The sequence below is a fragment of the Andrena cerasifolii genome, chromosome 1, assembly GCF_050908995.1.
Source record: "Andrena cerasifolii isolate SP2316 chromosome 1, iyAndCera1_principal, whole genome shotgun sequence".
Lineage (NCBI taxonomy): Eukaryota > Metazoa > Arthropoda > Insecta > Hymenoptera > Andrenidae > Andrena > Andrena cerasifolii.
The window spans coordinates 4,941,497-4,962,839 of NC_135118.1; the positions used below are offsets into that span (position 1 = coordinate 4,941,497).

A 21,343-nucleotide genomic window follows, 5' to 3' on the forward strand; every position below is an offset into this window, starting at 1 on the left:
CACTCCGCTACCCGCAAACTGAATAATATTGAGCCTGAACAGACAGGTGTCGCTTACATCGCATATTTCTGCTTCTACTCTATCTCATCCTCTTTGCTCCACCCCACCCTAGGTATGCGCGCCTCCATATGAGCTGGTACTTATCATTTACGTCTTCCACCAAATCGTCGATCGACAGAAAGTCGATACTATGCTTTGTGCCTTAAAACGACCAGATCACCCTTGCAAAATCCGCCCGCATTCCTCAGACTCACCTCAGCCATCCTAAACTCCCGCAAGAAATAGCCGCGGGGGTTCATTCATTGTTAGAACCGTTCGCTCACGCATTAATGCGTTTACCAGTTTCGCAATGGGCCGTGCGGTTTTAACCGATGACGATTCTAGAGCAGTTAGGTAACCGAATGTACATCAAACTTGGCATTCGCACCAGGAACCATTGCGCAGCGATGGACCGACGGGATTCAGTGATCCGTCGGTTGTGCCGATGGTAGCTTAACGACGAATTATCGCGCGGCGATCGCTAGGAGCAGCCATGGGCGAAGTCTGCTCGGTGTTCCAAGCGACCGAGAGTTGGGCCCAGCAGCTGAAGGCTCCCGACAGCCCCTCGAAGGTCCGTGTTCCAGAGACGAGGATCGAAATCGATACGAACGACACGAACTTTGACCACGAAACGTGGAGGCAAGCTTTCCTAGTGGACGCGCCAGTTCTTCGCGGCCTGTTGTTCGGCGCGTCCACGGAGAGCAACCTCTTCGACGCCGTTTGCACGATCAATCGTTTGATCTTCTTCTACGTGATCATTGAGCGGATCAATTTGGAAGTGTTGACAGTGACCGGTGGTGGGCTTTTCGCGATGAATCGGTGACGATGTCGCAGCACGTAAGCGTCAATGTTGCTGATGTTTTTCGTCCGCCTTGGTTAATTCGTAGGACTTGTTACGGAAGGTCCCCTTTGGGGTGGCACGGAGGAGCGGAAGGTTCACGGGAAAGAAGAGTGCAGGAGCGAATCGATGTAGCAGGCTGATACCGGGAATGTCGGGAATATGAAGCTCTCGTGTACAGAAACGGTGACGGCTTCTGAGAGGCGACACTTCTCTACTGTTTTCGTACTTCTTGGAAGTTCTGGTGACTGTCTACGGTTCGCGGAGAAAGTATGTTGCTTGCTTGCTAATCGAGTCCAACTGTAATTGGTTGATTTCCAATAAAAGTATGTATTGAATGTGGTACGCATTGATTAAGTCCTTCGTCTCTGCGATCATGTTTGCTGGTAGGCAGTGTCTTATTATTTATGACAATTGAACGGGACTGGGTACGAAAATATTTTAACTGCGATCTTAAAATGTAATTGGATTTAAAGGAATATATTCGATGGAGGAAATCATGTTAGAAAATTATTCGAAACACAAAATAGACAGTAATAGTTGAGGCAGTGAGTTCAAATCAGCTGTTATTTATATTTTATTTATTTTACTTATTTATTTACTTACGGGCAGAGGCCAAGTTTGAAAACAACTTGGAAGAAGTAATCTTATACCGTGCCAGGGCCGAATATATAATTTCAAAATTATTTCTTATTTCATTATTTGCTGGAAATAAAATAGCAGGTGACCTTGAGTTCGATAAACTATGTTTTCGAGATTATTTTACAATTTTACTGCGCTCTTTCTCAGGACAGTGCTGACTGCAAGCATTTCATTTGGCAGATAATGAGATAACTGTAACAGAACTTATTCCAGGATACATTTATCCAAATATAAAACAAAATAAAAATCAGGGATCAGAGATAATTCAGAGAAAAATCATTTGCTTGTTCAAATAACATAACGTTCGGATGTTTGAACATAATTTTCAGTGGTAGATTTGTACAGTATTTTATTCAAACAATGCTCAAGACTCCTTTCCAATATGGACTAAAAAAAAATAAAGGATCTTCGCTTTAAACCTATGTACATACACGTATCTTAATCATAAAATTAAGAATTTAAGTTAGGAGTGATACGGTCGTATTATAATATTTATCCGTAACGAAAGTGAATAAAAATGTGATTATATTTCCGGCGAACAACAAGATTTCGTGTCCAAGCAGAGAGTTCCACGACCCACGATGCGCGCTCTACATCCCAGAAGCGTTTCCTACTTCTTTCCACCGAAGTCGCCGTTGACCATCATTCAGCTGGAATTCGGGGACACGAGTTTAGCGTTCCCGAAAGTCGCCAACACGCTCGGGAATCAACATACCGACGAAAGCTAAAATTAAGTCAGCCTTCCACAAGAATTGCCGCGACGTGCGCCAATAATTATCGTCGAACTTATTTTCGGCTACGATGAGAATCACCTGCAAGGATATTAATTTTCGGCTGGCTCTGGCTACTTTCGTGTTTACCTCGCGTCGAAAGCAACTGAAATGACGTTCTCGAGTGGCGCCTGTTTCTTAGTGTCGCTTAAGGAGGTTCGATACCGGAGCAAAAATAATGAGAAATCTTTGAAAAGTGTTTTGATCTAATGTCCAAAGTGTAGTCCGCATTGTGTTAAAATTTCAAGTCGATTGACAGCACGGTTTATGAAAAAATTGAAATCAAAGTTGCGCTCTTATACACAGGCTGTTATGGGAGAAGCGATAAAATTTCTATAAAATGTTACACAGAGTGCTTAAAAATAGTGAGAAAGTCCTAAAAAGTGTTGCAATGAAAAGCTTAAGTATTCCTATGAAATTCTAAAAAAAAAAATTGGACATTTACCGTACGGTTTATTAGATAATTGAATAAATAGACAGCAATTTGCTCGTATTTTTGGAACTGCCTGAAGGAACTGTTTGAAACGTGGCAACGCTGTACGCCAGGTAGTCATCTATACAGTGTATACTTGCACAAAGGATACAGTAAAAATTTGTAAAAACACTACCAAGCTGTAAACATGTATTTAGTAATTTGTTGCGACGCCACAAGTGTAAAGTGGAAAGAGAAAAAAAGATGGACGCAAAGCGACGTTGCCGCATTTCGCTCGCATATTTTACGCTACTTTTAATGAAAATATTATATTTCTAACTGCATTAAACATACTTTTTGTTTAATTGAATTCCAAAACAAAATATGTAGTAATAATTTTATTAGGAATAGACATGTGAATAACATTTTTGTCTACATAATTTTTTTTTATCTAAGATTGGTATCACTGCAGAGCTCCCATGTATAAGCATAGGCTTACCCCTCTCGCCGCCTGCCCCGCAAGTGAGGTATCGAACCTCCTTAAGATGTAATTAGGTACATGCAGGTACAAGGGCTTTGAAATTTCATTCACATACCTACTCGTTTTTCAAGAAAGTAAAATTAGTAAGCTTTGTGCACATCATGTCCGGAAAAAGTTTGTCTCCATGGCTTCCGTGATATAACGATAACAATTAAAGGCGATAACTAATTAATCTAATGAAAATAACGAAATACCAGCGGCCGTAGCCGTGACGGAAACACCGGTTCTCGTTAGATCACCGAAGTTAAGCATCACGGGGCGGTGTACTGGGGAAAGATGGGTGACCACCTTTCTCCCGGTGCGTTGCTGCTGTTGGGACCCGAAGGAGAGAGGAGGGAAAAAAAAATGGGACTTATAGTTCGTTGGGCAATATAAGCAAAAATTAGTTTGAAACGCCATACTGCTTAAAATACAGGAAAACAATAAAAACGAACATACATATGCGAAATTTAGATCACCGAAGTTAAGCATCACGGGGCGGTGTACTGGGGAAAGATGGGAGACCACCTTTCTCCCGGTGCGTTGCTGCTGCTGGGGGATCACGAAAATGGGACTATAGTTCGTTGGGCACAATATTAGCAAAAATAAGCTTGAAACGCCAACCTGTTTAAAACACAGGAAAACAATAAAAACAAAAAATAAACAAAAATAACGAAATAATGACCTGTAAAAATAAATTTCAAAATTGTATTCGATAAATAAATTATTTAGAAATGATTTATTGGCTGAATATTTTCTCCCCGGAAATACCTAATAAATCTTTCATTATGTTTCACATATTTGGCGTCTTTCCTAATATTAAATACATCTTTAGAATATATTTCATATTCCACTAATTTTGATACGTTAAAGTTAGACCAGGTAGAAGTTGGAATGCGTTACCGAAGTATTGGAACTAGGAATACCTGCCCCAGTCAGATGTTGGAACACGTGGAACTCAGAAGAATTTCATTCCTATTAAAATACTCCAACTTCCACCTATTCTTCTCTCTTAACCACCCCATTCGGAATAACAAATTACGCCCATGCTGCTTTCTCTCTGCCATGTTTAGTAAAAACGATACAGGGGGTGAGTCATCTAAATCGATTCCCCCGCAAACGGTTGATTTATTAAAAAAAATATTTAAAATAAAAGTACATTGGAATTTTCATTAACAAAAACATACGATGCGTGTCCAGAAAATTACCATTATTCCGCATAATTCTGCCGGTAGAACGCAGTCGACGCCAATTATTAATTTGGAACGGGGGTGGTTAATGATACTCGTGGCGAAAATCGGGGGACGCTGCAGGAATTTCGGTTTCAGTGGCCGCAGCGAGAACTGGCCTGCGATCGAACGCAATTTACTTCAATGTCCGTGCTCCAAATCTGCGGCGCGCATCGAAAATAGACCGCGATTCCCGTCAGATGCATGAATCCGTCTGTCCGGTCCGTTTGAACGTTGGACCTCTCCTAACCGAAGCCAACTGATTTGCTGCATCGCGGAAAATATACCGTGGCGCCGTCAGTTTCGAGCAGTTTAATCCCCCTCCCTAAAGGCGCGCCGCGAGTAAATCTTGGCGTGCATCTACCGCACACCTATACGCGTTCCGCGCGTGCCCTTGCGCAACTGTTTCGCTTGATACCTGATTCACGGAAGTTTCAGGCATAAGTTAACGATCTGGCATCCGGGGAACAATCTCTTCGGTACACGTGCTTCCATTCAACACAAATAGTGCCTTACAGTGGTTCCACTTGTTCATTCTTGACGCGCCTGCTACCACCGCGTACGTGTTTGCGAAACTTTCTCGTATACACTACTATAATGCTCATCAGTGGTTCGTTACCTATGTGTTGCCAAGTGTTTCTAGACGCGTGGAAGATTTTTCAGAAATATATTCTTTGTGGAATAAAATTGGAGGAAATATTTGAAGTTATTTAAGGGGTCATGCTCAGTCAGGAGGCCGAAAAAAGGGTGGTCTTTGGAAATTTTTTACTCAAAAGCTATAACACATTTCTCAAAAAATCTTTTTTCCTTTTAAGGATTGTATTTAGTACCGTGCATCGTATTTTTTTTATTTGAAAATATTTAGCAATAACTGAGTTATTGTCCATCACTCGAAGGTTCTCTAAAAATAAAGGCTTCTGCGATGACCACTGCTATAATATAATATAATAAGTAAATTCTTTTAAATTTTTTATTTTAGATAATCGACTTTCGAGTGATGGACAATAACTCAGTTATTTCTAAATATTTTTAAATAAAAAAATTACTATGCACGGTACCAGATGCAATCCTTAAACGAAAAAAAGATTTTTTGAGAAATGTGTTATAGCTTTTGAGTAAAAAATTTCCAAAGACCACCCTTTTTCGGCCTCCTGACAGAGCATGACCCCTTAATATGTTTTGCCTTTACGAGGCACAATAAAAAAGAATTACATTTACATTTTTTTTATATGGGAGTTGGATTCCTTTATTATTAAGTCTGCGATATAATTTTTAGCGCCCCCTTTGGTTGGCGCCCTTACGCGGCGCATTACTTGCACAATGAATTCCGCCGGCCATGAATACCAAATTCCCCTTCACTCTCGTTTTCAGCGAAACAGCAGCTCGCTATGCTGGGAGTGGCGATGAACTTATAGCGTAGAAGGCAATTCGAGCGTGTATCGAGGGAATGCAATAATACATTGTATTGTGTACTATAGAACAAAAGTCGATATAACGATTCTGTTGCTCCACGTGGAGCATGTAAAACGCATGCACGCGTAATCACACCGGAAAACGTTTGAATCACGGATGTAGTTTGATATCAAGTATATCGGAATTATTCCACGGATGATAATGGAATGATTGCGGTTGCCCGTAGAATCCGTTGAATAGTGGTCACGAAATTCTACCTAACGATTGACATCGATAAAGCTATTCCGCGGCAAATATTTCAAACAAATGATGGAACGCTCGCGTTCGCAGGAGTATGTGTACAAGTTGTGCGATATTTCCCTTCAAATAATAGGTTAAACGCAAATGAATGCAGGGAAGACGACTCACGCATCGCGTGACTGCATTCCTCAAAGTTTTCGAAAATTTACAGCTGTTCGTCTAGCGACGATACGAGGGTTCAAGGATACTGCGGATATCACGATGTCCTTCTTCGTAGAAAAAAGTGAGATCTTTAATGGTAATTGAACGTGGAACGAAATCACATATTGGGTTATTATGAATTGTCTTCTGTGGCAGTGTTTTAAAATGTTTTTTCTGTCACGCCCTCATTTTGTAATATCCATGTAACTTGCCACCCCTCCTCCCCAATATATCTAATAATATTTTTAACAATATTTTAATAATTATAATTTAAGTAATAATATTTAATTATTTTATTTAGTGTGGTGGTTGTGCTTGCATATCTGGGTAGCCAGCTTTTTCTTTTTTCCATTTATGAAAAATCAGTGTTACGTCATTAAAGGAGAACCTGGTTTGGAGGGTCGAAATTTTCTATTTTCTTTTTTGTTTAATCGGTAGTAATACTCTTAGAGAATATATTCCTAAAGTTTCAGAGTGAAATTCGAAGTATTGCCCGACCGGTAACCGTAAACTTTGCTACGCTTTTTCTCAAAACAACATTTTTCAATTTGGCGGGAAAAATAGGAAAAAAAGTATTTGGTCGATCGACTTTCCTCGGGGCTTTGTAGTTAAATAATAACCACCCATCGTCGATGAGCCAAAAAGATTTATGAACAATTTAAATTAACCATGTTTCTCTCATAAAAGCATCTTATTTTTTCCTCACAACCGTAATTTTCTTTTTAAAACCCCCCAATTTTGCCAATTTTAGACTGTTTTCTTATTTTTTTAGTTTATCCATCATTTGTTTATTTGGGGCAAAAATTAAAGGCTCCATTTTCTCTGCCATTTCACAATTCCACTGGCGATGCGCATAAATGATTAGTGCATTTCGACGCGATGAACTAGAATTTTTTTAATTAAATTTTTTGTATTGTATAAATATATATTAAAATACCTAAAGTTTTGGAAAGATTGACTTCATTTCTTTGTATTAAAAAAATTCGCGAAAATAACCTTTTCAGCGTCCAAAACCAGGTTCTCTCCTTAACACCGTATGGCAATGTACACACATTAAAATAAACATGTGTTAAGAATCGTCAACTGAAAATAACCACGGCGACTTGGGGGTCCCGACCCACAGTTTGGGAACCATTGCGTTACAGTATCTCACATCGGTGAATTCGTTATGATAGTAATTTTCATATGACATAAAAGAAATATAGATCTCCATTAAGAAAATTAAAGGCCATTTTCGTTGTTCAAAACTTATTCCAAATATAACAAATTGATATAAAACTTGATAAGAAACGCGCTGGATATTAATAAATAACGTGAGTGCCCGGTGCATACTGGGTCAGAATGGACCCCGCCGTTTTTCTACTGACCCTACAATTTACTCACAGATGTATACCTATAGGGGAGACCGGAGCTAGTTGCTACGTTTTTCAGTTTTCAATTTTTTTCAACTTTGTTTGAATTAATTACTTGATAACAAATATGCTAAAATATACTTTGATCCTTCCTCTTTAATATATTGTAAATGAAAAGTTGAGAAAATTCACACAAAATGAATGAAAAAATGTTATTTGGACGAAGGTAAAATGCATCAATTTACCCCACTGCGGGGCTAGCTGATACGTTATTCTGTTTTCATTTTTTATTTGAATTAATTACTTGTTAACAAATATGCCAAAATATACTTTGATCCTTCGTCTTTAATATATAGTAAGCGAAAGCTTGAGAAAATACATACAAAATGAATGAAAAAATGTTATTTGGACGAAGGTAAAATGTATTAATTTACCCCACTGCGGGGCTAGTGGATACGTTATTTTGTTTTCAATTTTTTTCATTTTGTATTTGAATTACTTAATAACAAATATGCCAAAATATACTTTGGTCCTTCCTCTTTAATATATAGTAAGCGAAAGCTTGAGAAAGTACATACAAAATGAATGAAAAAATGTTATTTGGACGATCAATTTGTATCAAAACTATTTACTTTTTCTCTGTAAAAACGAAAACAGTTAACAAACGATTGTTAACGTCAATGTACACACTCGTACGCTGGATCGTAGGAAAGAATTGAACAACAATCTTCACATATCTCGCTCAAATGAAGGTACACATATTGAGATCTGACATCCGTCACCATGACATCTGGTGGCGGAAAATAGAAGCGCCCGTTGGGTACACACCAATCCCTGCCTGTTCTCGTGCCGTTGCAAAAATTCCGCTGAGCGGGATTTGAGCCTGCCCAATCACAAATACTTTGCATAGAAAGGAACATTTTCCCAAAAACTACATTATCGCATATACAACACATGTATCTTGGGCCCATATTGTCGCCACCTTGGCTAGGCCCCGCCCTCGTGTCAGACCCCAATACGGTGTCGAGATAATTCGTCTGTATCAACTACCCCCTTGTATCAACTAGCCCCGGTCTCCCCTACACACATCAAAACCTTTCTCTTAAAATAATACCTTATCCCAAGTAAACGTAACAAAATGGTTGCACTATGAATCCGCATTATCCGCGTTCTTCGGCGCGTGGACCTCAGCATACATCCCTTTCACATAAACTTCCAAGGGTAAATCGGAAGAGGAGAAAGACGAGTGAAGCATGCCGAGGAGCGCCAAAAAATATTACAAAATCCAGGGCCCCTCGAGGAGATTTCATTCCTCCCTAAGTCAACATTCCCATTGGCTTCTCATCGCCCGGCTCCCGGCAGCCCGCTGTGCCAGGTACCCGGCGTATGATATAACGCAACGATGCGGTAATGCACTCGGTCCGTTCTTGGTCGGAAAATGGTATCCTGTGTTCCACCGTTCCCTCGGCACGAAGCCAGCTTTCGATAGGCCGAATTCCCTCTGTCCGCGTGGCCACAGAGAGGCCCCGGCCTGCCAATCGGAGCTGCCCCGTGGCCTGCGGGGGGAAAAAAAGCAGGACAATCGAAACCTCAGCGGATGATTTTGTGGGCCGGCGGTGCTGTAACGACCCAGTTTGCCGCGGCCAAACATTTGCATCGACAGCGCAGCCACCGCGACAATTACGACCGTACTACATAGCCGCGCGACGGCGCTCCGAGAGGATTTTCCCTTTTGCTTGTCTCTGTTGCTTCGCGGAACCGAGCTAACTGGGTTTAGAACAGAGAGATCTCGCTTGGGCACACTTGCCTACCGGGGAAAATCCGCGAGAGTGTGCTGGGCCGAGGAAGGGAAAGCATAGGAATGCTTCCAGTCGGACCTTTCCAGGAACGGGATATGCATACGGGGTATGACGGAATACGTGGTGGGGTCGGGAATTGGGTGATCCTTTGTGCAAAAGTAAATTGGAAATGTATAGTAACATTCTTTTGTGGGGAGCGTTTCCTTTTCGGTGAGAATCAGTTTTGAAAATTCACTCAGCTATGCTTAGGTTCGTTAAATGACGCTTTGAATGTTAATGAAAATGGGAGGGGTGATTCTTGTTCCAGGGTTAGACTCGTTGCGATATGTAGTTCGGTGACGAGAAAGAAGAACGAAGCTTTATTAATATTTTTCATTCAAGGTGTTTGCCCTTCAAAATTTTGGAAAATGTTAATAAAGGAAAATTGTTAATAAAGGTTCGGTCTTCGTTTAGAATAATTGTTCTACCAAAGCATACTACTGTTATAATTTAGCATTAAATTCGAAATAAATAGCCACTACAGTCTTCCCTTTTATATGCATCCGGACGAAGCCAACCTGCGTTCACCTAGAGAGGGAATATCGTTTACATTCCACAGACTATTTGCAAGAAAAGCTCCCGAACCTGGAAATTAAAAAAAATCCGAGCTTTGTGAATACGTAGCGGATTTCCTCGTGATTACAGCGCAATTTTTATTCGCTGCCTAAATTCACTATAAGGGGGTGAAATTATTGACCCCTTAAATTCTGGAAACTTTTCGATTTTGTGTTATAACTCGCGAACTGTAAGAATTGTAAGTTACCAAATGATAGACCTAATTAAAAGAAGTAACTTTTGTCTTGAAACTTCTTTTCTATCTCTTACAGACTGCGAGTTATAAAATAAAATCGGAAAATAGCAGAATTTTCAGGGGTTAATTTCACTCCCTTAGAGCATGGACCTAAGAATTAAATGGACGGAGCAAAAAGCTGAGGGGTCTAAGCTCGTATAAGTAAGGGGGGTGCCTGATACTGCGCATGCGGTGGTGGACGATCGGTGATTGGTTAATGAAAGTGACATATCATTGATAAGAGGCATTGCCTCTTTTATATTTTTTTATGGTTACGTTTGTCGTTGAGTTTGAAACGTTAATACGTAATTGCAACATTATATGTTGGTGTCTTAAGACTTGGTAAAACTTATGCCACTCGTCAGTTGAGGGGCTCATATGTAAGTACATATATATATAAGTAATATATAAGTATAGTTTTATACATATAAACATATTTTAATACACCCTATATAAGCATTTCGTTTCAAATAAACCGCGACGCATGCGCACTACTCCGCCAATCACAAGTCGTCCACCACGAATTCTCTCTTCCCGATCGACTCATAGACATATATAGACAGAGCGTAAGCCGAGGGGGGTGTAAGATTCGCGGTAAGGGGAGCGATACAGGCAAATCGGGTAACGCAGTGGTTATGTATACCGAATGCTTCCGAAGCTAACCCGACGTGCCTGTATCTGACTTCTGCCTTTTCCCCTCCAAGCCTACCGTTCCCCTCGCCTATAGTCCCAGCTTCTGCTCCGTCCATATATGTCTATGGATCGACTGGCTACACCCCCTCGTCCATGTTGAGACTTTGTGCTCCGTCCATTTAATTCTTAGGTCCATGCCTTAGAGTGAATTTGGGCAGCAAACAAAAAATGCGTTTTAATCAGGACGAAATCCTCTACATATTCACCAAGTTTCAGATTTTTTTGAATTTCTGAGCTCGGGATCTTCCCTTGTTGGTTAAAGAATTTTTACACTGAAATGCACAATAGAATCATGTTAAAAAGATAATTAGCAGGCGGGCGAGTCACGAGTCCATGCAAGTGGGCCATTGACTTTTCACCATTTTCGCATCCGCATTACAACAGTAATTACAATGTCTGACAGAAAATGCGATTTTTGTATAACCTTAATGAAGTATATCGTTTCCGATGATTTTTGCTCGCTGAAAACGAATTTGGCTGTGAAAATGGCGTAGCATGTCAGGATTTTGAGAAAATTCAGGTTGAACATGCCAAAAACCTTCTTCATTAAATTATTTAACTATGTTCCACCATCTCGACTATCTTCAGGTTTTTATATACAATAACTCGATAATAGAGCATTATTCTTAATTTTTTTGGAGGTGGTCACTCAAAGGGTTGTTTCCATAAACCACCCCCAAAAAATTAATTATTTTTTCTACCCTTAATAATTGATTTATAATTTTCAGAAAAATATATGAAGTGCAGTTAGTATGTAGCTATTTCTCGTTTTTTTTTTCATTTGAATATCTCAAGTAGTAACCGAGAAAAAAAATAATAACGTTACGGGCGTTTACCCCCATATTATCCTTAAACAGGGGGGTAGCGATCTAAAACTTTACCTAATGGTGTTTCAGGCAAGGAGCATTGTTTAAAAAATAACAACTCCAAGAATCGGCACGAGGGCCATTTGCTCATGCTTACCCTGCTAGACCCTTTACCAAGAGTAAATAAGAGCCACCCTAGTGGCCACTATAGTGGCCCTCTAAAGGTTCGAAAACCTTGTCGCACAGTGTTATCTTAATGTGCGTCCGCACTACTTCCCTCTGCCCGTCAACGTTATACGCGGGCACGCGTGCAGCTGCAGAACATCGTCCTTGTAACATCTCGGCCAGCAAGCTCGATCGAAGGTTTTAACACCCACGAGATTCGCTTGAGGGATGCGAAGAGTTCCCGCTCTCCGCCGCGCCCCCCTTGCCTATTTTTCAGCTTCGTTTCCAGTTCGAACAAATTTCAACGTTTCGTGGGAATTCCCATTGCTCGCTCGTTGCTAAAGCTGTATATACAGCCGGTCGACATAAAACGCAAAATACGCGGACATTTTACGACGTTTAAAGAGCTTTGTTGTTCTACACAGTTTCGGCGATCACTACATTTCAATATCTTTCGCGCCGCTAGTTTTACGAACGCGGAAAGTAAACAAAAAAATTTATTTGCTTCTTCAGCGAAATATGTTGCTCAAGTATCTTTGGAGAACGACAGTATCGTGGTTGAGTTTAGTGAAACTGTATTTGATTCGGAGAAACTGGTAGAACGGAAGAAACGTTCCTCGCTGTTGAACCCTGCGAGTTGAAAGTGGATATTACGTAGATACCGCTCGTTACTTACTTTTAACTCTCAGTCGATTCGAATCAGAAACTTCAAGTATAGTTACAAGTGTTTCTAAAGTCCGGCAGATTAAGTTATAGTTCGCGAAAGAGATCCTGACAAAGGAGTCATTATAAATGTTTTAATTAATGAGAATTAAAGAATTGGCCAATCCAATCGAACTTTTGGAATACAGTGAAAATTTCAAAAAAGACTTCTTTGAAATTTCTGTAGTAATGAACTACTCATTTTTACAAATGCGAAGGAGAAAATTAACTATTCGGGTGTTAATATTCAGTCAAACTTGACGAACGAAAAAGAAAATATTTTAAATTAATACCGCACACAGGAAAAACATAAATTAAACACATAAAAAGGGGATGTACAATCATATGCCTATAGAAAAGTGTCACTTGCAAAAACAAACATGATAAAATATCGATGCTTCAGAAAATTTCAATGATAATTGCATGCAGCATAGAACTAATATAGAATTCTAAATAATCATTTTCCTCAGACCAGTATTTTCACGTTCTTTTGGAAAAGCTTTTCGGAGATAAAAAGCGTTACGATGTAATTCAGTTCCTTGTATCAATCTACTTAATTTACATGCGCAAACGTTGGTTATCACACTATGTTTCGATGGTATTTAGAGAATCATACCCTTATTACCTTTCTCTGGTATCGTGACGAATGATAAGTATGATTGATCATGGAAAGCACAAAAGCTGCAGGTACAACGTACCATATCAGCAATTATCATAAATCGATGTGTCTTGACCTCGGTTACAAGTTCAATTCTATTTCAGACACCACATGCATGTTACGTCCCTTTAGAATGCCCCTGTAATGCCCCTGCGCGTCTAAAACCAACCCTTAATTACAGCGTTACACGCAAACCTGTGATTATACACTACCGATGCGAATGCAAATTAAATTGTCAATTTTATACGAAAATTTTAAGACTTCGTGTTTACAAACTGAAGGACTCAAGTGTACCTTTAATTTTAATGGTAATTTCACAGAGAATTATGGCGTAGCAATTTAGCAAAAAAATGTGGGTACCTGTAAACTTGTATCTTCAAGGTAATCGCAGGGATTCCTTATGGATAAAATCGCTTTTCAATGTTTATCATTTTTGTCTTCAAAATCGAAGAAAGCGAGAAGCAAAAGCTGGGGATGCAATGTAAAGATAGATGATGGTTCGAGTTGCAGTGTGGAATTTCTAAGTAGGTAGGTGTGCCCAGCGATGAATTTCGCTTTTATTTTTAGTCATCTACTTCGAGTCTCGTCTCGTTCAATTTGTCAGCGTTTCTTCCCTCTCGGAAGATTTCTTCGAAGTTTGATATCGCGTTTTTTTCTAAGGAATGTTATATTGAATCAGACTTGTAGGAGAAAGACTTAGTCACTGCGTAGTTTTTCAGTGAATGGTTAGTATTTTTAGCACTGTGCTTCCTGAAGGAGATGCTTCATTTGGTCGCTCACACTCGAGTTATCAGACTGATCGAATCGATTAATAGCATTATTATGGGTTATCGAGCGGACACGAGTCGCGTATGGCGGTGTTAAATATGCAGCGATGGTGAAAGCGGATAATATACTGGATGCAGTTTGAGGAATTTCTGTAACATTCAGAAGGGTAGGTCCCGAACCCGAAAATTCAAAAAATTCTGAAACTTTGTGGATACGTAGGGAATTTTCTCCTGATTACAACGCAATTTTTTTTTGCCGCCCAAAATCACACTAACGGGGTGAAATTAACCCCTGAAGATTCGGCTATTTTTCGATTTTATTTTCTAACTCGCAATCTGTAAGATATAGAAAAGAAATTTCAAGACAAAAGTCACTTCTTTTAATTAGATTTATCAAATGGTGAAAGTTTTATCAATTGTTTAAACAATTAGAAAAACGTTATAAACAAAAATATTAATAATGTTTTCTACAATTCGTTGTTTCACGTGAAATCTGAACTGGATGTTTAAATAATTATGAAACAGCATAATCCATATTTTTTTCACATACAATTTTAACTTTTGCTATATCGCGGAAATATGCTCCTCGACAATTGAATAACTTTTGGATCCCATTGTAACGTACCTTAAGGGGGAACACCACTGTGCTGGCCGGAAAAGTAAGCCATTTATAAGAATTTTTTGTCAGGAATAATTTACAGTTTTCATACGAAAATTGTATTACCTATCTTTAGCACGCTGCCTTAAGAGATTATACAAAAAAAAAAAATAGAAAAATATCCATAACTTTTAATGTATTAATTAATCTTCTAGACCCCCCCCCCCACGCGAGCTTGTCGAATGTGTAACTATGGAGCAGGTCCGAAATCAAATTTTTTTTATGAACTATGTGAGTGTAGTTTCCGTTGTAGTTACCGATTTCTTAAACAAATTATTTTTGTAAAAACGGTGCGCTTTAGGGGAAATATTTCGAAAATCCGCGAATAAGATGGATAACTCGGTCACTTTTTAATATTTTTGTACAGTATTTATACAATATATGCACTAATACCTGCTCTACCCATAAGAAGAGAATAAATAATTTTCAATCTCATAGTAACAGTAAAAAAAAATCGTCTAGTTTAGTGCTGTTTCGAGCGCCTCAGGGTGGCGTAAGCCCTTAAGCTGTCCAGGAATTGGGCCATTGTAAGGACTATGAATTTTCAATATTTTACAAAATTATTCAATTCAATAACATGTTGGTTTTTTGTATAACTGCAAATTTCTCAATCGCGTTTCCCCCGTACCTTAAATGCCTAGGTATTGGGAATTTTTACAAGGCCAATTTTAAAATGCCCATATTTTCGACAATTAGACCATGAAGGGGAAGGATAGAACAATATTCTGTTTTTTTCTCAGATTTTTAAAATCGCGCCCGTTGTTAAAAAACTGCATTTGTTTAAAAGAATTGCACAAAAATGGTTGAAAAAATTTGTTTCTGAAACTGAAATAATTTTTTCTTAAAACTTCAATGCCTTTTCTACAAATCGCCGTGAACCTCATCTCCATCCGTTAACTACTTCCATAGTTATAATTTATTGAAAGAAAGTTAGCACTTACCTTCAAACAGCTGTAAAATCGACATTTTTCAAAATTGTCCCGGATAAGTGAGACTTCTGTGGATTTATATTATTATAAACGCAGGTATCCGAAAAGCCTCCTTCTTTATAGGACGACCTATCATACCTACTAACAGTTTTCTTTCGTTTTATTCTACGTTGACCGATTGAATTTTTATCTGTAGTTCGCAGACACCCTATGCATCCTGCCAGTCGACCTTGCATGCATGTGTGCGTTATATCGAAAGCCAAATTACTGTGTACCATTCGCGTATAGACCATGCTCAGCCTCACTAAGAAAAGATGGGGCTTAGATTGCTGCCATGGACGAATGGTTTCCATCCTCTTTTCTTCCTGCGGCTTTCGTAATCACTCGATCTCTCAGCCCTCCAACCGCCTTATCGATCGTTAATTCACTCGTTTCAGAAATATCTTCCTATCTCGGGGTAGGTCAGGCTTCGAGGGACCGCGCCGAGGGTTGGAAGTAATGACCCGACGTTGGATACTCTATAGACGACATTGATTGCGTCATCAATACGTCCCTCCAACGTCATACGACATTTTTTCAGCGACTATATTTCCATTTCTATTGAATATGAATAGGTACTATATAGAGCACCGTCCACGTTTTCACCCGTTTTCCAACCTCTTCTAAAATGGCGGAGCGACTATTTGTAGGATTTGCATTTAGAAATATTACGGCTACGTGTGACAATTTGGAGCTTCTATTTTGCTCAATAATTAATTAATATTATTGGGAACTTCGTACTGCCAACCATATGTGCATGTTGTACTCATTGTTTGTGTTTATTTTACTACAGTTGAGGGTGAGAATTACAAGGGAATCATGTTTTGTGTTTTCAAGACCACATAGTTTTATATTTTTCTCTCGTCGCCTTTGGCATTTCTGTTCCTGTCCCTGTTTCGCGAGAGATTGTATTTAATACTTAAGAAATGTTATTACTTTTTCTTCTATTAAATTTCCACAGTTCCTTGTCAAGTTAATCTCGCTTCAACTTCATTTTATTTAATTACATTAATGCTGTGCAAGAATCAATTAAATGAATTAATTTATCAACGTCAGTTGTTATAATTGAAAAAATACGTGTACCGTAAACTGGGGTGACTTTGCCCGCCGGGGTGACTTTGCCCACTTTTTTTACCCTGACTGAAAAATTACCATACGATTGAATTCGCTATTATTTTTCTCGATTGACCTTGGAGAAATTATTGATATCGATTACAAAACACCATATGTTCTAATTACTTCACACTAAAATAAAATATAGTTTCTCCGAAAAGTGGGCAAAGTCACCCCAGTTTACGGTGCTGTAAATATATTAAGTTTATTAATCCCTGGACATTTTTTAATATTTATATTATGATTCATTTACGAAAATAAATGAGATTTATAATATTTCTCCTAGACTTAAGCTTCTCGAGAAATTATAGTATTTCTCGAGAAATAAGAAATAAGCAATTATAAAATTTCTCATTCGTCAAATGCATTTTTCTCGAAACCAGGTTTTCAAACACGGTAGGTACCCACGATTACTCAAGAACTATTCTACCGGTTTACTTCTAATTTCTCAGGGCCATATGATACACTATTACGTAGGTTTTGACGGGCGGATTTTTTATTTGATTCATAGTTTCTTTTTTATTGCATAAAAAGGCAACATTTCATGTTTGAAAATTGCAAGCTCCATTCAGGGTGCTGCTATATCTTGAAAAATTATTTTTGTTTAAATCGGCTACGTCAGAGACAGCATTTGTTGATATATTTTAAGAAACTAATTTTGTTTTTGCTTTCATGTAAGATCTGTTTAATTAGGAGTGGGTACCAAAAATCACTGCAGCGAATTATGCATTTGGAACTAGCCCCTACAACAGTATTATACAAATAATATTTTTACATACAAAAATCAAGTATTGTACCCAGAGATGTGACATAATTAATAAAAAATATTGCGGCTGCAATGATGTTAATACTTTCTTAAAAAAAAAATTGAAAGAACGTCGGGTTATACCTAGTCAGGCGGCCGAAAAGAGGCGAATGTTTGTGATTTTTTTTTGGAAAAGCGGAAGCATATATTTTTTCAGAACTTTACACACATAAAAGAGAAACATTTAAAGAACATTTGGTATTTTTTTTGTAGAAAAATATTTACGTTTATAATAAAATTACAACCAACATCCATGAAGCTTTTTTAAAAAGTTGTTTTGGGGTGAGCACTGCCATTCGGAAGCAGATAATCTAAAATAAAAAAAAAACAAAAAATATTTTGTTAGTATATTAATGTATCCTCTGATTCACGGAGGAAATTTCCAAAATATTAATTTAAAACAAAATGGGCAAACACAAAAATTCCCGCGAAAAAATCAGGACTTCAACTTTGAATAGCCGCCATTTTGTTATAAATGAATATTCCTGAAATTCCCTCCTTTAATCGGAAGATACATTAATATACTAACGAAACCTATTTTGTTTTTTAATTTTAGCCAATCTGATTCCGAATGGCAGTGCTCACCCCAAAATAACATTTTAAAAAGGCTTCTTGGATATCGCTTGTAATTTTATTATAAACATAAATATTTTTCTACAAAAAAAAAATTACCAAATGTTCTTTAAACATTGCTCTTTTATCTGCAAAGAATTCTGTACAAATATGTGCTTCCGCTTTTTAAAAAAAAAAATCACAAACAATCGCCTGTTCTCAGCCCTTAATGGCAAAGGACACTGAAAGAGCTACGTCACATATTTTCCCAATGGTATCTACCGTTTCATTCAAATCCGTAAATACAGTATCACGATTCAGAAAGTACCACCCGCGCTACATAAAAAAGTCCTCAGTACAACGATGCGTCCCTACCGTGTATTCTTCTTGTTTTTACGCTCAATACTGCGTATGCATTCTGATGCCACCAATGCACTCCTTTTATTGCTGTTTCCTGAATACCAGAGCGTAACATCTGCGTCTTTGACAAGTAACAAAAAGTGCAGCAGAAAAAAGGAATCGATGGAACGTGTCAAAAAGATTTACAGCGTGCTCGAAGCAACTAAAAATTCGCGTGGTTAACGGTGTGCGCGCCATTTTTATTCCACGGTTAATAAATCCTTCGTTCGTGTGCCGAGTTCACATTCGATTACGCAGAAATGCAAATTGCACTATTTTGCTATACTTCTCCACGATGTTCATTTTTAGGGGTGGTTAAATTCGTCACGTGTCGTGACCATCTTGCGTGACCCAGAGTGATACGCACGCATGGATATGTATGCTGTGACGTATGATTTTCGATGCTAGTAAATCTGTAATACGAGTAATTAGGGTGTTCCTAAACAATAGTGTGTCCGGCCATACTTATATCTTATTATTTCTATAACTCGCAGCGATTTTCCTTACTCCCCGCCATAATTTAAAATGGTTGATTTATTCAAACCCAAACACAACCCACATTCATGTCGAGCACTGCAAACCTTCGCATGCGATTGACAACCTGATTGCCTCGCGAATCTCGAAAAGGAAAGCTATCACCGAAGAGTTAAACATCTCAAACAATCAGCTGATATACCGTGAACCGAGGGTACATTGGCAGGTTTTTGGAACATTTTGCTATATACAGTGACTCGCATTAATATTCGGGCACTTTTTAAAATCGCATAACTTTTTTAGAAGTAGTCCAAACGACTTGAGATTTTTTTGAGAAGCTAGAAGGATTAGTTTGCTAAATGACGCATTTCGTCGTTTTAAAAAAAAATGTATTTGGTCGGAATAGCGAAAAAAATAGTAAAGGTCGATTTTTAAACTTTTTTTTATGAGCTTATAATGAAAATTAAAAAAAAACGTTTGTATATTGCAGTAAGTTAATGTTGCTCCGAGCTACAAACGTTTAAAGATCGCAGAATAAGGTCGAGAATCGCGAAAATTCCCGAAATCAGCGATTTTTGATAATATTTTTAAAAATGAAAAAATGGATACTGTCCCATGTCACTTATTATTTCCTAACAAATGTTAGAAGAACATTGCTCGTCGTGCAGCTTCAGGTACGTTACAATGGCATCCAAAATTTATTAGATTGTCGAGGAGCATATTTCCGCGATACAACAAAAGTTGAAATTGTATGGGAAAAAATATGGATTATGTTGTTTCATAATTATTTAAACATCCAGTTCAGATTTCTCGTGAAACAACGAATTTTAGAAAACATTATTAATATTTTTGTTTATAACTTCATTCTAATTGTTTAATCAATTGATAAAACTTTTACCATTTGATAGATCTAATTAAAAGAAGTATCTTTTGTCTTGAAATTTCTTTTCTATATTTTAAAGATTTAGAAAATAAAATAGCCGAATCTTCAGGGGTTAGTTTCACCCCCTTAGTGTGATTTTGGGCAGCAAACAAATTGCGTTCTAATCAGGAGAAAATTCTCTACATATCCACAAAGTTTCAGAATTTTTTGAATTTTCGGGTCCGGGATCTTCCCTTGTAAGTAGTGTGAAAATCCATACATTTTTTTTCCTTTTTTTTAAGGGGGTAGACTACTGTGACGGCCCAGAAAAATAGGCAATCACCTGACGCAAATTGTAGAGAAACTAATCAGCCGATTAAATCGCGGTGTAGCATTTGATTTTGGCATATTGTAAAGCTTTACAATCCATTATAAAAATTAAGAAAATGTATAGATATATGTATGTCATGAGGTGGCTCCGATCTGACGGTCTTTCTTAAACGGTGTACCTCCTAACTCAAATTTGGATTGTCAAAAACAAAAAAACAAAAGCTGTCTATTAAGTATAATATTATGCCTAACCATGAATGGACCCGTTTTTTAATATTTTGAAAATTTGCTGAATAATAGCTTGTTGAAGAAAAGGATGCCAATTTCGCAAAGATTCGTCTGTAACTCCCGTAAAAAAAGGAATTTTGAAAAAATGGTCTGTTAATGCTTAGAGAATGTAGCAACAAACATGTCTGCAAAATTTGATCACAATGATCGCATCAATACAGATTGAGAAATCATGTACCCCGTTTTGAAAAGTATCGTTCGGCGCGCAAACATTCTAGTGTGCGTTTGGCTCTTCATCTCCAAAACTAAGGTACATTTATATTTCAAACCTTTTGCAAGTCATTCTAGAGATTTCAAACTAATATTTAAGCGAAAAAAAAAAAATTACGATTTTTCGACCGTTTCACAGTAGTCTAACCCCTTAATACGACGTGCGTTACGAAAAGTAGCACGTTTCATTTTTCTTATAAAGAACAGCACGCTTCAGTTCGCCACGTACAGAAGCACATTTCATCGTTTCCGAAGAATATTTGGTCTTCCACCGCGAAAACTAACATATTTCACTGCTTACAAGGGAGGCCGCGACACGGATTTTGATGGAACTCATATATGTTGTAGCGTAGGTGTAGTAGACCAATATGTCTCACATGTTGGGTCCACTACTCCAGAGTTTCCGAAATATTAATAAAAGAAAAGGTGTGAAAAAAAATTAACAATAATTTTTTATTAATATTTCGCAAACTAATAAATACCCGAAGTTACAATTATTAGATAGGGTCCACACCCCCTCCCCACCCCTCCCCTCAAGCCTCGTGTCGATCGCCCACCGGGGCCATTCGGAAGTATATCCGAATTATTTTGTTGCAACTACGGTACAAA

At 38.1% G+C, this 21,343-nt stretch overlaps 2 protein-coding genes across 7 annotated transcripts in view; both read left to right on the forward strand.

Annotated features, from left to right (window-relative positions):
* LOC143378439 (uncharacterized) overlaps positions 1 to 21,343 on the forward strand; it is a 216,665-nt gene that overhangs the window by 19,518 nt on the left and 175,804 nt on the right. The gene's annotated exons all lie outside the window — the stretch shown is intronic.
* Positions 445 to 1,215, forward strand: LOC143378595 (uncharacterized). The gene is made up of 2 exons (XM_076830434.1): positions 445 to 876; positions 942 to 1,215. Exon 1 carries the CDS (start codon positions 533 to 535, stop codon positions 860 to 862), a length of 330 nt encoding a protein of 109 aa, XP_076686549.1. The 5' UTR covers positions 445 to 532; the 3' UTR covers positions 863 to 876; positions 942 to 1,215.